At 41.4% G+C, this 23902-nt stretch overlaps 1 protein-coding gene across 1 annotated transcript in view; it reads right to left on the bottom strand.

Annotated features, from left to right (window-relative positions):
• The window catches only part of LOC119033957 (E3 ubiquitin-protein ligase NEURL1-like), a 35988-nt gene extending 19814 nt beyond the window's left edge, over nucleotides 1-16174 (bottom strand). The window contains exons 1-3 of the mRNA XM_037124591.1: nucleotides 16141-16174; nucleotides 9388-9629; nucleotides 8109-8430 (exon numbers count right to left, since the gene is read on the bottom strand). Of these exons, the coding sequence (XP_036980486.1) occupies nucleotides 8109-8430; nucleotides 9388-9629; nucleotides 16141-16174 (598 nt within the window). The remainder of the gene's footprint in view (nucleotides 1-8108; nucleotides 8431-9387; nucleotides 9630-16140) is intronic.
• Between the last annotated feature and the right edge of the window lie 7728 nt (nucleotides 16175-23902).

The raw sequence follows: 23902 nt of genomic DNA, 5'->3' as shown, positions 1-23902 counted from the left end.
TGTTCCAAAAGAATTCAGCTCAAGGAAATTACTAAATGTTTATAATACAGAGACATCCAGCATATCTCAGTGCTGTTCCCCTTAACTGTCTGCTGTTTGCCTTTGGCTGGAAACTGAGATGTGACTGATGACTTTGCATATCGTTATTTCCATCCTGAATCCACAATTTATTGTTTTTGGAGGATCTGGCTCGAAGCAGCAGACCAGAAATCGAACGTAATCGTACAACATCCATTTGCAGTATTTCAGGGTAATCAGACGTTTCAGGCCTTTACTATCAATCATAATTAACAAAAGAGTTTAGTTCTGCTCTTTTATGAAGCCCTGTGGAAACAGGTAGAGACCAGGCCTGGACTGTAACAACATAACAGAGAATAAACACTGAACATACGTGGAGTTTGACTTCTACTGGATGTCTTACAGCCTACATTCTGAGCTTCCTCCTGTCACACCGAGCCATTTTTACCTGCATTGTTACCAATCTGACCCGACCTAGGCTGTATATCTCGCCCGTTGTGACGAGTTGCACCTATGTGACCTCTCTATATTTAAAACCATCTTATCCACAAATCAAAACACTGTTAAACTCCACATAATCAGCGCTGACAAGTGAAACAATAAGTGAGATCTGTAGCAAGTGAGCGTGAGCGTTAGGCACGCTGAGCGAACACAGACAAAAATAGACACAAAGAAAGGAAAGTACAGCACAATCAGGTTGAGACAACCCGACATGTTTGTGCAGCACAGAGCCTTTCAGCGTTTCCATGCAATCTCTTTATCTGCTGACAAAACAGGTATGAGTAAAAGGTACAGCAGTCTTTATCTGCTTACAGGCTGTTTAGATCTTGAAAAACATGAGCTTCACATGGTGGGAATAGTTTCAAATGATTTCTGAGACAACAATGACAAATGTTGCAATCGTGCACCAACTGACTGAAAAGATAATTTGTTTGGAGCTAAATGCTAATGTCAGCATGCTAACATGACAAATGAGTCCATTGAGAAAATAATCACCATGTCCTGATTTTAGTGTTTTGGGATGCTAGCATTTACAAATTAGCACTCAGCTAATGAGCATATCATTGGTACTACTAATCAAAAGTAATTATTTCAAGACATTTAATATGAATCAACATAAAAAGCAGGAGACCACAACCCAAAGTCAATGTACAACGCTGTTAATATGTTTAAACTTGACAGCAGCCAACCCTAAAAGACAGAACAACATTTTGTATACATAAACATTGACTGATAAAGAATAATGAAACCGTTTAGATTGGTTCCCTGGTGATCCAGTCAGGGTGGCAACCTGGCACCATTTTTTGTTTAAATTCACATTTCTATTATAGGCTTTTTGTCCTGTGTTGTTTTTATTTGTATGTCTGAAATAATCCAGTTGTTTCTGCCACAGCAGCATCTGTTGTCACTTTAATGTTATGGCAACATTGTTCTTATGCTCCTGTTAGTTTTAGGCACAAAACCTCATTGGTTAGGGTTTGGAAAATATCATGTTTTGGCTTAAAATACCTGTTTTAGAGCCAAAACACAAAGCCTTATTGCCTTCGATCAACGCCTTCTGGCATGAAAATCATATCATAAACTTGTAATGTAATGATACTTTTTAAAATATTAATAAGGTAAACAGCCTCCGACACGTACAAATGTGAATGTATCAGTGGTTTACAGGAAAACGTTTATGGCCAACACTTTATCCTGGCGACTGGGCTCAGTTTCACCAAAGTCAGAATCTGGGAACCATGAATGCCAACACACCTTCCTGTCTAACAGCGTTATTAAACATGCATGTGGCGCTATGAAAAGTCTGAAAACAGCCAAAATCATAAGAATTCATCCTCTGGAGACTCTTAAGACTGACCATCAGGAACAAGGTGATGCTTCAGTCAAACTGTTCTCTCTGTCCTCTCTCGCAGATGTTGTAAATGACGTCTCTGAATGCTGGTGTGCATGAAAAGCATTCAGCAGCCACTATGATGCTCTACAGGCCAAATGCATCTCAATGCCGTGTACAGAGATGATGGATGTCAACACCCTCCTCTTAATCACCTGAGAGGTATTCAGCCTCTTGACAGTCTGGCAGCCATTTTGGATTCTTCTCTAATGACTAGGGAGACAGGTTGCAGATGATGTTAGCTGACGCCGGTCTCATGGATCACTACCATTCTGTCAGTGATTAAGTGACTCATCTACCTCTAGTAAACAAACCCCCAGCAGAGCATCTTGCATCCATCAAAAGATGCCTTTGACTTGCTCCGCTTATCTAACTTGGAAGGAATCCATCATACCTGTACAAAACGGAGGACGCTGTGTGGCCTCTCGGGAGTCGTCCCATAAACAAACACCCTCTGTTCAGACTGCCGCCGTACATGTGTAAAGTGAGCTTTGTTACTTTTCTGACTGCAGAAAAAGGTATAGCATTCCCACATGTGCTCCACTTCAGGGAAATGAAACGGAAAACACTTGCAAGTTATCTGTGACCTGATTTCCTGAGCTTATACAAAACAACTAGACGGCGCTCAGATGCTAAAAAAGTGAAATAAAAAAAACTTACCTTTAAAACTTTTAAAAAATGAGAAAATAGTTTTTGTTTCTTAAAGTTAATAGCGCTAGATGAAGAGGGGGGCATTAGGTTTTCTTATACAACCGCTTGGAAAAATATAGTAAACAAAGACATTTGTGAAAATGCGGCAGACAAAAATGTGCTTTGAAAACAGTTATGTGGCTTCAGATATATTATACACTTGAGGAAACCCTTTGTGAGTCCCCTCTACGGGCTAATGTGTCTCAGCGATGTGCCGCAGACCCTCACAGCACAGGCCGTTCAGTACAAAAACCCAAGCAAGGCACTTTAGTCTGTATTGATAGCTGCGTGAGTAGGACAAGTCGTGGTGATGTAACGGATCTTTCTTAAATTGCATGGGCAGCATTGTTGGTCTGGACAACCCCTGCGGCTCAGTTTGATTTCAGCAGATTAATTTAGCTTCCTCTCTTATGCAACACCATCTCAGCTTTCAAGCTGTCTCACTGATCTCGGGATCACCTTTGACTCCGTGCATGGGTGGCTAGCTGCTGCACTGCACTCCCCTGACAGCAGCTCAGAGAGGAAACAACATCGCTCTTGAAAGGATCCTTAAACATCAGAATAAGACCCGAGAGCAGGAAATCTTTTTTGTCGGCAGAGACAGCACAGGTGAAAAAGGCCGTGATGGATAGCTGCTTTGAAGAGTTTGTTAATACAGCATGTAAGGTTGTAAAAGATCAAACGGGCACAACAGTATGTGAATCCTGCCGAGCATGTGTTTGATGTGGTTTACCCACAGGCTAAAAAAAAACCCCAAAAAAAAACATCCCACTGCTAGAGTGGATCACTTTCACAGTAGGTCATTGCTGCTGAATGACAGGAAATCAGGTTATTTACAAAAACATGATGCAACTTTATCCTGGAGTGAGAATTTCTTTTCTGCGGAAGGATCACAGAAACATTTAATCAAACCACCTCGAGATTACGTCAGAGCAGTCGTGATGCATTGTGTCATTGTGTCGACGTTTATACTCAGGTGGTGCTTTGCCTAAAAAATGGTGACAGCTGCGCTAACGTGTCCTGACATGTGAGCGGGGACGCTTTCATAATTAATCCATAAAGCATTAAAGTCGAGGAAGCCATTCACACAAAGGATGTGATCAGATGGAGTTATGCTCACTACAAGGGCCCTAAAATAAAAAGGGAGTGAAGGCTGATTGGTCTGAGCTGACGGCTTCGTCAGCTGGAAAATGAGGTCACAACATAAGAATGGTTCGGCTTAGAGAAACAAAGGTTTAATGTTTCAGGGAAGTCAATTTTGGTTCTCATAGTTATTTTCTCGACATGAATTCAAAGGGGGTTTTCCAGCTTTTAAGCACTACTGTGTAGGTGGTGGACTCAAAAAACAGATTAAGGAAAGGGAAAAGCTGGAATCGAGCAGCAGATCTCATGACATCTTGACTTTGTGTCAGTTCGGTTTACAAGCTGCTCACTGAAAAATGAAAATGACTCTGGAGATGTGGAGGCATAAACAAGTGATCTGAGAGAAAACTCATCTCAGCTCAGGCAAAAATCATAATCACGATTATTTTGGTCAGTATTTAAATCACAGCTACTTAACATGATTACTTCATATGTTTACTGAGGATTAATGGATTAATTTTAAAGATAGTTCAATTGAAAAACTAATAATAATAAAAAATTGAGGACATAAAGCAGCATCACAGGCTTCAACTGTCCTTATCTGGTTCTTTTTAGAACCCGTACTCAATGTCGACACTGATATCAGGATGTAAAAAAATTCCAATGATGTTAAATCGGCTGATATCATAGGTTCCATTTAAACTGGTGACGCTGGTGCCATGTTTTTGAAATGGACACATTTGTCCCCGACACTTCATAACATCATCATCTGTTAACAGTTTTTCTGAAACAATCATTTTTACCAAAGCCTTTTGACAAACAAACTCTCCATTAGCAAAGTCGCTGCAGCTGATTCTGGTGCAAAATAATGACAATATTTGAACATTTTAACCCTCAACTACAAACTAAGGCTCAGCAACACCATTCAACATGTGCAGAATAACTTCATTAGATAATAGATGTGATCTACATATACAATCAAATCAGAATGCAATACATCAGGTGGAATATTAGGCGACCTAGCTAGAAAAGCATTTGTACACAACTAACATCTTTGGCTGATGTGCACACATTTTTTGACAATGATCCATCAAATGTAGTTATCGAACGCTTGACGATGATATGTATCGGAGGCAGGACATTTAACGTTTCACAATTAAAAGGTTGGTCTGAATGACATCAGTGCACTGAAGCAGGAGACTTCACTGGGAATGTAATAATTATAAAGTAATCCAAGCATCTTTTTTTCTGTGCATATCGGACAACACAAGCTGTGTGACATGTCTGAGTTTTCTCTAACTCACTCAGTATCACCAGCTTGGTGACCAGCGACTCCTCTGGACATGTTACATCACAGTACGCTTCGGCTCTCTTCTGACTTGTTAGTATGAGGTTTTGGGACAGTGCATACTGACCGCCAATGCACGCTCTCCCAATACAAGTGTATATTTGTGCTTGCTGACATCTTTCTGTCTCTGTCTGTCATCTTAGCTCGAGCTGAACCAAACATGCCACAGCCCGGCTGAGAGTCAGTCTGAGCTCTGAGGGGAGGAGCAAAAGGGCACCACTGTAAAGAAAAATGGGTACGCTTGATTTGTAAACACAAGACAAAACAAGAGCATCATTGTGAAATGGAATGCGGCATAATCAGTGTGTTATGTTGTTACATTTTTGTTTCAGAATGGTTGAAAGCCAAAATCACAAGTGAAAATAATATTTGTTTAATCTTTGCCGGAGGCCACAGCGGCCGCTGCTAGCATAACATCTGAATCTACAAACAAGTTGTCAGTTGTTTGTGTTGCATTGTGGGTAATGTAGCATCAGCTTTGTGGAATAAGAACTGCTTCTAGTGCATCAATTTTAATTCATTTTTGTGATTTCTGCAATGTCATAGGAGTGCAATGCTTAACGGGGTAGAGTACTGTTTTAAAAAGCCCCCTTCAGTGCCAAAGAAGATATTATTAAAAAGTTCTGCAGACTGAACAGTACTCCAAGTGTCGAGTAGATCTTCATATGTAGAATTGGTGGAGTGCCCCTTTACAACACATGAACTCTTGAAGCACATTATCTCGCTGGCAAAGTCATCAGGTTTCTCACAACTTATTTTCTTTCATATTCTCGCTGTCTTGAACATTTATCTCGGAAGCCAAATCAAGGTCACCTAACCAAGCCAATTTCTACACTCCATGGAGCTTATTCACAGCTCCACGCTCCATTTGTTTCCTGTGAAAAGAAAAAAAAAAGAAAAGAAAAGAAAACACAACTGCAGCAGATCTCTAATTCCCACCTGGACAGATTGTGTGATAACAAGCCCACAACAGGTGAAATTTGGCTCGATTTATCAGCTGGTGCAGCATTAATTTCAGACCCCAGTGTAAGCATCATTAAGAGTCAAAATGCACCCTTCTGTTAAAGGAAAATGCGCACATGTGCTAGTTCACAGCACCAGACTTTGATGTGCCCGCCCATATTTCAGAGACTAAGTGTTTACTGAACTGCAGCCAACTACTGAGACAATACCGGGCCTTTGAGATATACCATGCTCTCGAGCAGTGACGCTCTCAGGCTATAGACGAAAGCTGATAGCCGAGTGATCCTTCAGCAGACTGAGGGCTGAGGGCTTTTTGGTTTAAGCCATCAATGTGGGGATAACGGTGATCGATGTGGGAAAACCAGAGAAAAAACAGTGGGATTTAGAGCTTCGGGCCTCATTCATATGCAAGAATTTCATGAAGTGTGTCCAAACATTGTGGGAACCTTGAATTTCATTGCAAAACTGACAAATTCTCTGGTAAAACCCATGACGTTTGGTGAACATGGGTCCCATTTAGACATATAAATCTTTGTCAGGGGCGATCACTTGTCACATGAAGTCGGATTCAGACTTGGATCCAAAGAGTGAGACATTCCACTGGTCTGATTGTCCTGGAAAAACACCCCAGACATGTCATTACCTGACATCATCCCTCCTCTTGTCTGTCCTCTCGGGATGACCAACACACTCCTCTTGTTCTTCGACAAGAGCTGTGTGCCGGTCAGCACCGCGAGGCCAGTGAACCCCAGATAGTCGCACTCTGGCGCTGGATACCAAACAGCCCATCACGAGATAGCACGCTTCTCACTGTCAACCACACCGCCAGAAATGAGGTTAAATGGCACTATCTACACAATATGGGAGCCTCTTCTATTTTTATTAACGGCGCTGACAGCCTCTATTCTTTGGGAGAGAGAGGCCGTGCAATTCTTGGAAATGGTTATAAATAAGTACTGAGGCGTCCAGAAGGATTCCTATTTATCTATTTTGCATAGTTTTGTATTGTTTTCAAAAATTGGAGGCAGCTGTTCCCTCGACGCATGATGTGTGTCATAAATACGTCTCAATTTAAAATCCAAACATTCTTCAGATGGTTCAGTGCGGTGAACAAAAAAAAACAAAAAACAAAAAACGCTGTTAGGCTAATGATTGTAAGGGACCTGTTTGTGTTTTTATTTCTTTGATGTAATGACTCCTTAAAGAGCACGGTGAACTGTTGAAATACCCCTTTAGGGACATTTCTTTGTTACTAACAACCGTGGAAACTATACAATCTACCTAATCTCCCACCATCTTTTTCCACTGAGCTATTTGGTGGGTGTGGGGAAAAAAATAGAGCAGCTGTGTGTAACATCACCTTTCAACAAGTTCACGCTGAAAAAACATCAGATTCAGAACGGTTCCTCGTCGAGCATTACAGTTGCGAGACGGAGAGTCTACAGTCGTGCTAGCAGCAGAGATGCTCCTCGGTCGATGTTTAGCAGTGTAATGTTTCCCATCTTAGTTTAGCATGTTTAGTATGCTAACAATGTAGCACTAAACAAGAAGTACAGCTGAGGCTGATGGGAATTAGTTTTATAGGGACATAAACAAAAGTAATGGACAAATAAAAATTCAGAGGAGCAATGTCATTAGGCAGGGATCGAGACTAATGGTTGCCGTGTTGTCCTGGAGAACAGCAAACCTCCCCGGGACGTCTCCTGGATGAAAGGGATTTTTCTATGTATGAGTATGAACAATAGGTGATTTGTTGATTCTTAACAGCACCCTCCCTCAAAGGAAAGGAAACAAAAAACGATAGATCCAGGACGAAACTGACGGAAGAGCGAGATTGAGAGGAGAAAATGGAAACTCAGAGAGGTTCAGTTATATAAGAAATATCCTCAATCAGATTTTTTAGTCTTTTTCAGTGCCATATAAAATATCTTATTTCCTTTGCCCTCAGTTTGGATTTGAGTTTGGATTTCGTTAGCTCAAAAGCTCGAGCTCTGTGCCGAGTCACACTGCCACATTTAATAAGCACCATGTGTGAGTGATTCTGTTAAGAGCAACATGAAAACATTAAACACCAAACTGCAGTTTGTGACAACGCAGCAGGTTCTGTTCACTCACCTAGCATTTGGACCCCCCTCGTGAGGCCGTAGATATCTATGAGAGCCCACAGAGGCTCCGATACGTGCACGCCACTGAAGAACAGCATCGGGCTGCAGTCGTTGATTCGGTAAAACACTCGCCCCTTCTTGTCCACCCAGAAGGAGATGATGTTTCCCTCGTTGGACAGCTCCTCCGGCAGGGCCTTTGCCCAGAAGCCGCTCTGGGAGACCAGGTCTGGGCAGGCGTACTTTGGCAAGGTGTCCGGGTTGATCCTCGACGGGTCCTTGGATGTAAAACCAAGACGTAGAGCACCACTCCAGCAGCACTGCTTTTTGGTGATCTGGAGGGTACAAGTACATGAATTAATGAAGACAGTCAGCTTAAAATAAATCCTTACATTTTCATTTTGCTTTGTTATGTGAACTACAAGCTAAAAGGTTAACATACAGCCATGCTAACAGCTATCAGCTAAAATAAGTTGCAGCAGGACTTTGAGCCAAAAGTCAACATGCTAGCAAACTAACACTAACAATGCCAGCATGCACATTTGTGTCAATATTCACCATGTTCACATATTATTCTACCATTTTAGCATTTGCTAATTAGCACTAAATACAAACTACAGCTGATGGAAATAATTGTGGTTTTGCAGGTATTTTCTCGTAAACCAGAGTATATGACAAATTAACCTCAATGTCCGTAACAGATTTCATGACAATCTAACAGCTGCTGAGAATTTTCAGTTTGACCGCAACTGCGATCCGTAGTGCCAAACCACTGACTTGGCTAAAAATCTCTGAGATAAGACGGGGGTCTATTTTCCTTGGTATGTTTATCACCTGCAAACGATTTTTGTCTTATTATCAAACCTCTATTTACTTTGCGTTCACCGTGCTAGATAACAGTATCCCTCACATGGCAATGCTTGCCCTCTCTCTCTCACTTTCGAGACATAGATGGCCTGATAGGTGAAGTGGAAACTTGTTCTAAGCCGCTGCTGCTTCGGCCCACACAAGAGCAGAGAGAGAAAAGAGAGAAAATCAAAACAGGAGAGCAAAGACGGGGGATGAGGAAAGAGAGAGAGAGAGAGAGAGAGATGGAGGGAGAGGAAAAATAAAAACATACAGAGCGAGACCATCGGTTTATTGCAGCGGTACTATATTAACCCAAACTGGGTCAGATTTTAACCCAGTGATTTTTTTAGTGGGCAGCATTTTTCCACTGTTTACACATCACATTCTGAAAACTCAGTCAAAATGAGAATCTGTTATACAACCAGAGCTAGTGTTATTTTTACCTTCAGCCGGACCTGCTCATACACGGCGATGGGCCTGTTGCTGAAGGTGATGGCGTTACAGAAGCTGGCCTGTCTCTTGACGGTCCTCTGGGACAGGTCCATGACGATCTGCGAGCCCTTGGTGCTCGGGTGGAAGAGCAGCGGGAAGGACGACAAACTCCCGCATGGCTGGATGGGCAGGCAGCGCTTGGGCTTGTGGTGGCACCGGTGTGACGTGGCAGGAAACGGGCCGTTAAGAGAATCTATGCAGAGGCAGAAAGGCGGTCACTCACTTTGATCCACAGGTGGAGAGCAGAAACTACATTACAGAATAAATCCATCTCAGGGCAACAATTTATGGTAAAATACCCACATTTTTATTAGATTAGAATATTGGATCAGATAGTGTGTAACATTGTGAGCTGGACTCATGGTGTCAGGTGTCACATGTCATTTCCTCTCACATATCTTTTCCAGCTCCTGTAACATCCAGTTAAGTAAAAAATACATTAACATAATCTAATACTTGTGGCTCTGCTTTCAGCTTCTCAAGGCAGCAACGTACGTCCACACGCCAGTATTAGATATGAAAGAACAATGTGCGAGTTAAATTACATGCAGAAACCTTGGATGGAAAATAAAAACACACGTACAAGGACAGAATTGCTCCCTTAGTTCCTGAATCAGGAACATTACAGCTGTGAAGAATTCATATAAACGTGCTTTAATTAAAGCAAATGGTCATTTCACTTTTTTGCTATCATGCATCATCTTTTAAACAGGGTTGTGTTTTAACAGCTTGTGCCAAGACTCACTGGAACAACGATAAGTGGAAAGAAAATGGAGCAACAACTACAGAGATGATTAAGCTCTAACATCATACAGCGTCTCTCCAACGGCTAAATTATTACAACAGAAAGCAAGTCCTTGATGTGAATACATTAATGTTGGAGGGTTCACCCGTTTCATCACTGTCACGGAGTCAAGTTCTGCCTCGGCATGGATTTTGCAATGATGTCAATACCGTCAGAAGTGTTTTAGTGCTTTGAAAAATAATGCGCTTTACTGTGGCTGTGATGAAACGCAACTAGAGGGCCACAATGTTTCCGCTGATGTCTGCAAGAACAGATACAATCGTCCTCAGCTACTCCCACCATCCCAGGAAGAGAGAGCCTGGTGGAGTAACTTTATTTTTAATGGAAGTGTCCCAACTGGAAAACCCTGTTGTGTTTTAATTCAGACTGCCATCTTCACTGAGTTTAAACTTTGAAACTTAAATGTCTATTTAACAGTTTTGCCTGTTGGACTTTGCGTTAGCATGTCCTGCAGCTAACCTAGCTAGCGTCTACTAGCACACTTGAGCAGTGTTGGGACTATTTGGTATTGAGGGACAGTCAAGAGAAACTGTGTGAACATTAAGTCTAGCCAATTTAATAACCACAGTAGATGTGAGATCACGTTTTCATGTTGCTCTTTGTGGAAGTTAAACTAGCGCTGTGGCTAATGTAACAGGAAAGCTCCTTCTGCTCCCTGATCCTCACCAGTGTGTGTCCAGTGGGTGGCTTCACTGACTATTGTATTGTATTGATAATTACCCTTTATGTTTTCTACAAATGGATGGATCCCTTTTATTCCTTTTGGTAAACATTTTAGTTACATAACACCGTGCTATCATACTGGCAAACAACAACAAAAAATAAATAAAACCCTGACATACAGAGTGTTCAGCTTGCTCTAATAATAGCAAGGCATGGGTGGTACGTGTTATTTCCAGCCGTCTGCATATCAATCACGATATTTGTGCCTGAGAGTCACACTACCTGCTTCATCACCATGAGGGAAAAAATGAAAATGAACACAAACTAGCTGCTGCTGCTGCTAAATGAGATTTGGTGACATTTATTGTGCTTCGCCGGTCAGAGGAAGTGTCAAAATGAGAACAGACCCAAAGGAGAACATCTGACTCACAATGTTCAGCAGGAGTTTTTATAAAATGTTCCCATGTGAACATGAGTGAATCATGACTGCTCCCACTCAAACTCATAATAGAGCAAAACAACCTTTTTCACATCGCTCTTTTTTGGGTTTTAAGGTGATAAAGCTCAAAGACGTCATGAGCCTGGTATCACACTCACTCCCTTTCATAAGAACCAACTCGCTGGCATTTCTCACACAGTTCTCTTCAAAGTAAAAACCTCAAGGTCACTGTGCGGTTGTGGAGAAGGAGAATTTTCCCACAGACACTGGGCTTCTCATTAAATGTAAGGCGGTATTATTTGGAAATAGTTGGCCACATGTACAAATTCTCCACTTGCACAATTTAGTGTGACGTACATCTGCTTAACGAACTGCACTGTCCTCTTGTTTCAGTACCAACTCTACAGCTAAAGTTACCTTTAATCCATAACTGTGTTGAAATACTTCACTTTCAACACGTGGTTTTGTATATATTGTTAATGGCTTGTTTTTGTATATTGTGTTTTTAATATTTTTGAGCACTAGGTCACTGAAAAATGGGGAATCTTTTACACTTGGTGGTCGGAAGAACCGCCAAAATTTCAGTTTAGTGACGTACACTGACAAAAGCATGCATTAAAGTTTCAACCTCATTACTGGGTAAAGGTTTTAAATCGTATGTGTCCAGCTGCATCGTCAATAGCAAAGGCCTTTTTTTTTATTTCAGCAGCCAGTCAGGCTAGTGGACAGGCTAACCTCACAGACTTTGTTGATAAGTTCTCTCTTAAGTGATTGATTGTTGGTTCGACGCCTTCCAGTGTCCGGTTTTAACATAGAAAACATGGGAAAAAGAAAAATACATTTTTTAAGAGTAGGAGAATTCAGGCATTATTAATCATAAGCAGACTGCTGACTGTTAGCCTGACGATTAACTACATGATGAATTAACTAATCAACTTGCAGCTCCTGTAATGAATCATTTTTGGTGATGATTTCCTAATGAGATGTCACCACAAGCCCAAACGGAAGCACAGATTTTGGTGAATAAAAACACAAGAGCTATACATGAATACTTACCTGAATACTCATTTCAAACTATAAAACTATTAAAACACTCACTGTCACTCATTGTTGGCAGCACTAACATGTTAGCTTGTGGCCAGCTAATGTCGCTAATGGTGATCTATGTATCTAAAGGATCAAAAATGTCAAACAATATATACAAAAAACAAACACTGAACTATCAGCATTATAGACAAAGCAAACTATGACACATGAAGTACTCAATTACAGATGAAAAAGCACTAACTGAGATAATAATAGATCATATATTTACTGTAGAGGTGGCACCTAAAGCAAAAGGACGTGAAGTTCGTAAAGCTGATGTACTCTCATACAATCCTTCTGTCTCCTCTGAATTGTATCTAAAGGTCTTCAAGTACCAAAAAAATCACGAGGACTGGAAGCCAAATAAAGAATCGCAGCCTAATTAACACTTACTGCTTGTAATTTTCACACCTCGATCTAGAAGACTGTGTAGGAGATGCTTTCATTTGTCTGTTAGAGAAAATACAAGCCACCGCTGCAAGACAGATATCTTCGCATTCCTTCGACCCTGGAGGGTCAAGGCGTTCACAATGTACCCTGGAGACAAATCAATTAACGCTGTCAGGACCGGCAATGACTTATCATATGACCTCTGTTGTAACACCCCCTCCTTATTGTTCTGGTTTCAGGGCAGAGATAGAGGCTGGAGCTGTGGATGACGACATTATTTCCCGCCACGGATGTAAAAAATTTGTTGAGGTTAAACTAGAAAAAAAAAAAGAGTCCCCCCCCCCTCCTTCGAATCACAATTGGAGAGGCTCTGCCAAGTGTTCTGGGCTCGGTGCGGTGTATTTGTTAAGCTCCTCTCATGCTCTTGTCCCCGCAGAACAATGTCGAATTGTGCTCTGTGCACAACAGTGGTCTTAAATGAAGTCATAACAAATCCTCTAACCATATTGCATCCATGATGTCATGTCAGACGTGATGTCTTCAGGAAAACAGAACAGGACAGTATTGTGCTCCATCAATGACCAGGCTGGAGAACTGAATAGAGTGTTTCCTGTAAGGTCTGAAAACAGAAGCAACACCTCGCAGGCCTCTGGAGATAGTGGAGCAACACTCATACTTCAAGATCTTCCTTTATTCTCACTATACTCGCATCATCTCAGGACAGGAGCGGCTTTATTCTTATCTCTCAGGCATGCTGGAGTGTGTTTACAGGGTTCAGAGCGCACAGGCGTCTATATAAACTATGATCGGGGTAAATAAATGGATAAATAAAAATACCACATTTGATTTACTGTAAATGGCAGCTGCTTAGGGCCAAAAGTGCTGATGATACAGTGGCTGCTGCAGTGTGTTTAAAAAGTCATGCAACCTGACGGAGACATGAGGGTAAACAGTGACCGGAGCCCTGTCACGATAAAAGAGAGGTGCCGTGACAAACGTCAGATGAGCAACTTAAGGAAGGATAATGTTGCTTAATGCACCACCGCACACAATGGGACCCGCTCTGCTGTCATTAATTGGAGAGGACAAACAGTGCAGAGACAGAGAGCGGCCCTGGCCAGTGTCACCTGGCCTCCTCTGCGTTTCGTCCCCCAGGCTCGGTCTCACTAAGAGGCCCGAGAGGAGGCTCTAATGTGCTGTGACGTTAGTACGAAAAAGGCGCCGTGGCCCCCTCTCACAAGACAAGGCAGCATCCTCAAGAGCCGAAGGGCACAGATATGTTTTTAGCTTTTGCAAGAATGTCATAACTTGTGTGGTTTCAATAGGAGGTAAACAAGAGTGATTCTCACAGTAGTATCAGCCCTGGTGCTTCTACGGCGCTGTTTACACGCAACAAACAATTATTTCAATCATCGGTTCATTTGTTGACGAGCATCTTCTATGAACAGAATTATTGTTTAGTCTGAGAGAAAAGTGTAAAAAGCTCGTCACATTTCCTAGAGCCGGGGATGATGAGGACCAAGGAAACCAGAAAACATTCATTTTTTTTAAGAGCTGGAACCAAAATAAATTGGGCATTTCTTCTTCAAAAATGGACTCAAAAGGATTCAATCATATCAAAATAGACGCTGATGAATTTCCTGACAATCAGCTAAATGATGAATGAACTAATCAACCCGCAGCTCTCGTAATGACTCATCAGCGTTGCTCGGTTTTCTTTGGAGCCATTTTATAAATTAGGGGTCACGACTGCCCGGAACTGAAGCACAGCTTTTGTTGAATAAGAAAACAAGAGTTAGACGTCTCTCTTCTACTTGAAAAATCATTTAAACTTTTTAAAACACTCGACACATTCAAAAAAAAAAAAAACCCACAATCATCAAGATACAATCACGCAGCATTGCCAAACAGGAGAGGGGGGAGGAGGCTGAATGATTCATGAGCTCGTGAGCTGGACAGAGGCCCTGAAACATGACATGGATTACATTTTCAGGGCCCAGACTGAGATCTTGTCGGAGGGCCAAGAATACCTAGCAGCGCCCCGGCCTGCACCTATTCTGTTACTTCACACCAGTGGCCTCTAACAGTTTACAGCAGGTTGGCCGTGTCCTTCTGTCCATCTGGGAGACGAGGTGTTTACTCCTGCGTGGTCGCGTCCCGTGCATCACGCGTCTGCTCAGTGGCCAAACTCTACAGTGTCATGACATCATCAGTGAACTCTGCATCCTCGGCAATGTCAAGTCCCAGTGGCTGGACTTTATCAGACGAGGCAATCAGGACTGAAACTAAAAAAAAAAAAAAAAAAAATCTAATTCTCATTACAAATTAATCTGATTACAACTTCCTTTAATTAATCATTTAATTGCTTGGTCTTTAAAGTTTCTTGTTCTGATCAACCAAACAGACCAAAAACACGAAGATAATCACTTTAAGCTCAGGAAAACAGCCAATCGCCACATTTGACCAGCTGGAACTGGAGAAAATGTTGTGTTTTTGCTTTTTTGGTGGTAGAATAATTACTAAAATAGTTGCTGATTAACCTTCAACATAAATGATAACTTCTCTCCAAGTGGACGAATATCTGATACATTCATTTCTATCAGTTTTCAGAATACAAACTATAAAAATAAAACACAAACACCCTTTAAACTCCTGATTTGCTTTGACACATTTAAATTACATTATCAGAAATTAGTGTGATGACATTTTATTGACAGGTCAGGTTGAATTCAGGGAATCAAACACTGAACTGTATCTTGAATATTAAAAATGTCTAAATAAAACCACCCAGTGCACCTGTTGTCCTCACCTGAGACACCTACACCTGATGAGCTAATGGACACATGAGTGGAAACATAAAAGTTGTGACACTCTTTGCCAACATGCTGACATCCATTAAGGTCTGGGGAGTGTCTCACTTCCAGTCACTGGCTTTAATGACAAACCTAATAAGAAGCCAGGTGACAGAAAGTTATGCAGCCTACCAAGTTTTATGTGTCATAACTGCAAAACTTGATCGCACTTGAATGACACACGAGCATGTTGGAGATGATTTATATCACTGTGCGTGATGTACAGATCACAATTGCAACACGACTTCCCCCTTTTCCCCCCCTCCTCTAATTCAAAGGCAGTCGTGACTAACTGTAAAACAAATAAATAAAAAAAACTTGGCTACTTTCACTTCTCATTTATTTCAGGCTACCAGGACGCCTACAGTGTTCATGCACCGCGGGCTCCCGGCTGCACGCTCACAACACGATTATATCATCTTTCATTATCGGGCTCATTAATCAATAAAGCATCGATTACAGGACTTACCGTAGAAGGTATTCCTGGTGATCTGACCTCCCATGGCTGGATGCAAGGTGCGGTCACCTCCTCAGTCTCTGTAAAAACTGATCCAACAACAGATATTTACGCGCTCAGCCGCGCGTCCTTCAGCGGCGACATGATCCGGACACGACGCCGATCAGAGAGCAGGAGGGGGGAAAAGTCCCGGCAGTGTCTCAGCGGCAGGTTGTGTGTGTGTGTGTATGTGTGTGTGTGTGTCTGGAACCAGAAGCCTCATGCATCGACATGGAGCAGCAGACAGATCCAGCTCTCAGAGGCTCCCTCCAGTCCGCGCACGGATCACGCTGAAATTAACATAAAAGGTGGTGGTGGAGGTGGAGCTTCCCGGGACTATTAACGCTGTAGCTTCCACAGAGATGACCTGCAGGGGTTAACTCACATCCTCCAGAGGCTCATCTACCTGTAGAATACATGTACTACCTGTGTAGGGACATCCTGTTTTATATTTCTGCGTTATATTTGAGTTTTATGTAGATGTGAAGCCTCTGTAAAAAAACAAAAAAAAAAACAGGTTGAGGTGGGTTTTTCCCACCTGACCGACCTGTTTGCTGCTCTTTCACCCCCTCTGATCTCATCTTTCACTTTCAGACTGAAGGCCTGCTGTTTGTGGAGAAGAAGCTCAGATATTCCTCGAATCACTTGATTCACTAGATGGGAAAATGAAAGTGCAGTTAAGTTATTCTGGCTGAAAACAGCTTCAAGGACCCGTCTGGATGGAGTGAATGGGGGTTGTTTACTTCCAGCCGCTGAAGGATTAAGTGTTTTGTCAGTTTCTGGTCAACTAAGTACAGTTTGTTTCCTCCACGTAGTAGTTTAAAGATTGATCTGGCAGCTTGTAGGAGGATGAGTGCCGATACGTCATGACTTCTTGTCTTGGTGGTGGAGTCGACATGATGACCAGCAGGCACGCTTTCAACAACATGTCATCAAACACAACATTTCCGAAAAACCCGACAATTCATGAGACACAGTGTTACAGTAAACACACCAACTCCACAGGAAACACAACATTTCATCCAACACAACATTTCCGTAAAACATGACAATTCATAAAACACGACAACAACACAGCACTTAACCAACACAACATTACCTAAAGCACGACAACATCTCATAAAACCCAAAAGACACTGCTGACTTCAGGCTAACCGCGTCACTGGAGCTGAGACGTAAATTAACTCTGGTTTTTATTTTCATGACTGAATTTCCTCAAAATTGAGTTTTATGTCCTTCCTCCTTTCCTCTAAAGTAACAACATAACTTGTCAGGGCTCCTCTGATGCGTCTGGCTTCAGAGGTTGGATTTGATGGCCCCGGTCCCTACAGGGCCACCTCTCAACATCTGCCTTGTCGCCTCAGCGTTTACATAACGTGTGTTGGCAGCGAGGCCTGTGAGACGCTGTATTGGCTCGGTAGCATGAGGTATACTCTCATGCTGTTTATACAAACTGATTGCGGTTAACTCGACTGTCTGTAAGCAATTTGCAGCGAGGGTAACGCCACACCGCTCGGGGGGGTTTTCAATGCAGCGTTTTACATAGTTATTTTCTACGAAAAAGTGGTCGATCTGATTTTATTTGTCACAGGAAACCGAGATGGACTAAAAATATCCAAGCACAAAGTGTGAACAGAACACTTAAGAATTTGTGGCATGGACCCCGTAGCGATCACAGTCACGCTTAATGGAGTTTGACATGCCACCTGATCACGGGATTGTCAGAATCTGATTGGGTGTTCTGTAATACAAGGAGAAGTGTTGTTCCCTGTGAGATGATATAACATGATGCCTCGTGTCCTACAGTGACATCAAAGCAGCATGTCACCAATCAGGTACAGAGGGAGGTTGCCAAATATTTAGCAATTTTTTTCAAAAGATCATGGAAAGATGAATATTTTGGCCTCAATTTGGTGTCAACGCACCCTCGCAAAAACTGTCATAACGTTTCTGATGGTCTTTGGATTTTTCCCATCACGTCATCTTTTACAGTGTTTTTACCTGTGAGTAATCTCCTCTCTGCTATGTAGGCACCCAGAATAATACACTGTTTAATTAAGTGTTTCTTCGTGCTCATTTTGTGTCCTCTTAGAAGTGGTTTTGCATCTTTGCGGTTAATTTTTGTCTCTTCGTGTTCGTTTTTGCCAGTCTTTCCCTTTGCAATAATTGTGTGTCACTTTGTAGTCATATTGCATCTCTCATAGTTGTACATCTCTTAGTTGTCATTTTGCATTTCTAAGAGGTCATTGTGCATCACTGTGTATTCATTTTGTGTCTTTTTGTAGTGTTTTTTTCATCTCTTAATCCAGTTTTTGCATCTTGCTCAGGAAGCTCTGCATCTCCTTTTGGTTGTTTTGCATCTTTTTTTGTTGTTTTGCATCTCTTTCTGGTTGTTGTGCATCTTTTTGTGGTTGTTTTTGACCTCTTTGTAGTTGTTTTACATCTCTTTGTAATGGTTTTGCATCTCTTTGTGGTTGTTTTGTGTTTCTTTGTAGCTGTTTTTCATCTCTCTGTGGTTGTTGTGCATCTCTTTGTAGTTGTTTTGCATCACTTTGTGGTTGTTTTGCATGTTTCTGTACTAGTTCTGCATCTTTTTGTGGTTGTTTTGTGTCTCTTTGTACTGGTTTTGCATCTCTTTGTGGTTGTTTTGCATCTTTTTGTCCCCACGTTGCATTACTTAGTGGTTTTGTCTCTCTTGTGTCTTTCTTCTGTCATGTGGTTATTCTGTTTCTTGATTGACTTTTTCAACAAGAAATCCTAACACTCACTTCTTACAAAGGCTCTTTGACCCCAAGGAGGTCTGGGGGCCCGTGGATCTGCGCCCAGCAGGTATCAGTAATCCATCCACATTTGCACGTCACAGAATAGTTGTTTGAAAAGTGGCTCAACTTGTTTATATTCCAACGCTGCTATATTCTCAGCACTTTTTAAATTATTATTATTTTCCAGAGTTTTGTGTAGTAGCTTTGAACCTTTCTGGATGAACACTGTATACCCTGACAGAACAGACTGACACCTCCTCCCACAGTAGATTATTTGTAGATGGGCGCCTGGCAGGCAGCAGCTGCCTGGTGGGGTGTGCTGGCGTTGGGCCTCCGCGGACATCTTGACAACCTTGTTTGAGGCAGCCATGTGCATGCCGGCTCTCTTCGGGGATGATCCATGTTGAACAAAAACACCATTCTACTCAGAGTTTGGACCCTCGCCCCGGAGCCATATGCAAAACATTACGAAGCAACACAAGAGCATCATATGATCCTCAACTGGGGGGGTATCCTCGGGAAAGGAACCCAGGCACGTATCAGAGGTGATATTAGGTTCTCACATAGCATTCAGTAGTGACAGTGACATAAGAAAGATACAGGAGGGGGACGGTTATTGACCATGATATTGTTATTAGGCATGATGTGGCCAGAAGAGGCTCTAAATATTCACCTAAAATGACCAGAATGCAGTTTATTTATTGGCAGAGGATGTTTGCTGAAAGACTTTTGACTGCAGCTCTCAGTTTATCTACATGCAACGCCAACAAAACCAAACATTTAGCTGTCAAACGAAGCAAATAACAATATGAAAAGTTCCTTGTTCACTACAGCTCATTACCTGCATTTTTTCACTTTCTATGATAGATGGTTGTCCAGAGGTCTCATTTGTTGTTCAGCTACGGGGTCGTAGATCTAGCAGGAACATAACAGCATTATGAGCTCGGTTTAGTTTTTATTTAGCCTGGCGCTCAGTGGTGTGCAGTGATCCAGAGACTGAGGAACTAAAGGATCATCGCTGAGATTATGGTGCGCTTAAAGACCGGAGGGACTATGAATTGACTCACTGGGAAGCGAACATCTCACTGCGTCTCTTTAATCATTCATTAACTAAGCTAAATGATAGCCGAAAAGCAGCTTCGAGTATTGTAAAAACACTTCTACTTACCAATTTTACAGTGTAGCCTGCGGTTCTCGGCAGTCCCTTCCTCTAAGTGTAATAGCTGTTGATGGATAAAATGTGCCCAACAGCACAACTTGACTTCGACTCCTGGGTCAGGAGAAATGTTTTCCAGGAAGGGTAACAGAGAGGCACTAACACAGGGTAGATCTAGAAGTGTCTAAATATTTAGAGAGAATATATTTGATTGTTAACACTGTTTTAATGATGCTGTCGGCTAGTCTCTGCAACGTCTAACAACATCGCTCCATGGCTTACTTCATACGACTGGCCAGATGAAAATATTAGGTATATAATTTTTTAGAAATAAATACGATTTGAATTTTATGGTTCTTGCTGTTTATAAGACAACCTGCTCTCATACGTGGCGCTCTGCTTGTGCAATAATTTCCACATCAGTCTTTGTACATGTAGGTTAAAGCTGTACAGTCGCTTTACTGTGTTTGTGTCCTAACAGATGAATGTGGTGTCGGAGGAAGAACAGCAGAGTCTCCGTTTACGTTTTGAATGCTTTCATCTGAGACACTGATGAAAAACTCAAAAAAATGAAGACTGGAGACGTGACTTGGACTCGACCACTAGGAACCCTAACTTACTTAAGACTTGGCTTCACTTGACACCCAAAAAGCTCAACCAACATTTGAGTCTTCAATTTTGGCCACGTATTAATGTGGATTTTGTCCTCTTTCCAGGTCTTCGTGGAATAAGAGTTCCTAATGTTCGCACTTTATTTTAATATTGTTTCTCCATTGTGTAATTTCACTGTAGCTGTCTCTGTCTGCCCAGTGTATTGTACAAAAAAACAACTGTTAAATGGTTTTCTTTGGGTGTTTTCCTTCACAGGAGTGGTTCTGAGGATAGAGGTTAACGGAGGTGAATATACTAACGCTAGTGAACACAAAAAGAAAGAAAGAAAGGCAGTAACAGGACGGCCTTATAACCACACTGAACCATACATCTTACTTATTCAGTCTAATAGGACAGTGAGTGACTTTAACGATTTGGTTTCCCACAGGCGATCAAGTTTTGGGTCCTGTAACAAGCCAATATTCAGGGGTGACTTTTTTTAGAGGACCTATATGTAAGAAAAGTTGATACTTAAGTCTCATTCCTGGCTCGTCAAATACTGGGTTGGGACTGGAAGTCGGATCGGTCGCCGTCCCAAAGCTTTCAGTATTAACGAGTTTGGAATGAGACTCTAAGATCTACTTTTCCTAAACCTAACCAAGTAGTTTCCAGTTACACAATGGGCTGGTGGGTTTGTCGCAAAAAAAAAAGAAAAAAAAAATTAGATTGACTCTTTTCTTGAGAAGGAGATCGGCTTATTCTGTTGCTGGCACAGAGTTAAAGGCTGATCACACTGAAACGTGTCGCTAGAAATGTGTCTCCTGCAAAACCATTGTTTTCCATCTCTCTTCTGCCGAGGACACATTTGTCTAGTGAATTTAAGACATTTTTTTTTTCAGTACAAGCCACAGAGTTGTACCCCTCTTCTCACTGATTACATATAATGGCTGAATGCACATGAGGTGATGCACCACTGGCATGCCACACTGTCCAAATAAGCTTTTCTAAGACAATTATATAGCGGCCGCACCTGTACCAACGAGTCAGTGTGTGTTGAATAAAAAGATGCAGAAGAGATGAGCTTTGCTTGGCACAAACTGGTGTGTAGTTTTTAATGGTTGGATATGTGCCAAACCAGTAAAGACTCCAGGAAGTTACTGGTCTCAGTCAAGAAATGAAAGAAAAAAAAATCAAGTTAACCCCACTGTAAAACTGAAAATTGGTATCTTCACCTTGTTTTGTACGGATTAAACAAACTTGCTAATTAGTGAACTTTAGGGGTACTGGAAGGCAGATGTTGTCGGCGCTGGACGGAGCCAAGCTTGCGGTTTGCCTCATGTTTCCAGTTTTTGTGCTGTGGCCTCAACACTCAGATATCAGAGTGGTTTCCTCACCTCAAACGCTGCAACACAATGTGAATATGTGCATTTACTAAAATAAAGAGCTATTCTCGCAAGACTTGAACTGGACTGCACCAATTTCTTAGTAGAATGATGTAATGCAAAAGTTGTATTCTGCATCCTTTATATTCATTGTTCATGATGTGCATCATCGTCTAAGAGCTTCATCATTATCTACTCACCCACGTGTTAATCAAAACTCCACTGACATTTGAATGACTGTCACACACACACTGACTGAGCCCCCGCATTTCCATCTCAGCCTTCCTCCCAGACTGTGGAAGTTAAAGGAGCCATCTCTCAACAGCATAAAATGTCCATCACATTTCCCAGACTGGCTCATGGTGTATTGTCAGGTGGTTGTAGACCAACAATTATACACTGGGTCCATTCATTATCCCCTCTTTTTCCTTCAGTGAATATGCTTTGTTTTAGAAGGCAACAACAGTCTCACCAGACCACGTCACCAGAGCGCTGTTAGCGAGGAAAATAATGAGGTATTCAGGGAAATTTGATGGACATTTTCTTTTTTTTTTTTTCCCCCCCATTTCTCTGTCTGAAAAGATTGTCCCATTAACATCAGCAGTTTGGGAGATGACAGGGACTGAACAGCTTGGTATTAGTCTAAAACCTCAATGCAGTTCTGACTGGGGTGAGTAGAAAATTAGATTTCATCCCAAAAAGCAATTTTCCCGCAGTTGACTTTGAACACGACAGTTTTTAAATATGACAGATAGAAATACTGGCAAAGTACTGGATGTCCTCAGCTGTGAGCTCCATGCTATGAAGAAAGGCAGCATGTAACTAACAGAAACAGTGCAGTCGACATAAAAAGGGTTTAAACCTGAACTGTGTAGGCTTATTTGATGTATTAGGATACACTACATACAACCCTGAATGCATTTAGATATATGCCATACGTATATCATATGATTCAGGTGCAAACGTCGTAAGCTAGCTTTTCAAGGCTCCAACAAAATTGGATTTTGTTGTTTCTTCCTCAGCTTTTTCATCCAAATGAACTAATATCTTAAAGGTCATATAACTACTCAGAGTCAGAGGCTACAGAGGCAGTTAGCCTACTTGGCCAGTTAGGCTACTACTGCTATGCTAAGCGAATTAGCCTATCTTCACATAGGATCTGTTTGTTAAAGTGGTGCATGGTATACTTTTCTGTTTCTAGCAACAATCATTTTTAATGATTTATGTGACTATTTTGTTTGTTCTAATTGGTAAAAAAGTGATATATATATAATTAAGATCACTAATTCAACCATTTTTTTTAAATGCTGCGGGAAAAAACACACACACACAGATGACTTGATGATGAAGACAAAAAGCTAAATACTTTATTAGACCAATAAAAAAAAAAAAAGATTTCATGTTTGAAAGAGTCAAAAACTCTTGTGTCCATGCTGCTGTGCGAATGATGTCATTAAAGCAAAATGGAGAAATATCAGACATTATTTAGTTCATGAAATTATTTGTAATAGATGTATATATGTTAACCAAAACATACACATACATACATTACTTAAACGTGGGATTAGTCAAAGTTCTAACTTCCCATTAGACGATTATCAAGGTCCACTAACAAGAAGTCAACTTATTTGTGGTTATTTTGAAAAAATCATGACCTTGGTTCACACCTGTGACCATCCAAACAGAACTCATCGAAAATTGTCTAGCAGATTTCTGAAAGACATGTTAAATGTCAAGTTTACAAGCAATTATCTTAAAATGAACTATCAAGGTAATGAAACACTTTAAAATGTGTGTCTTAAGCTATCAAAGAGAGCTCTTTGTGATCCCACACACAGAAAAAT

The sequence above is a fragment of the Acanthopagrus latus genome, chromosome 15, assembly GCF_904848185.1.
Source record: "Acanthopagrus latus isolate v.2019 chromosome 15, fAcaLat1.1, whole genome shotgun sequence".
In the NCBI taxonomy this organism is placed as follows: Eukaryota; Metazoa; Chordata; class Actinopteri; order Spariformes; family Sparidae; genus Acanthopagrus; species Acanthopagrus latus.
Note: the sequence above shows the minus strand (reverse complement) of the source record. Positions and strands in the feature narration are given on the sequence as shown.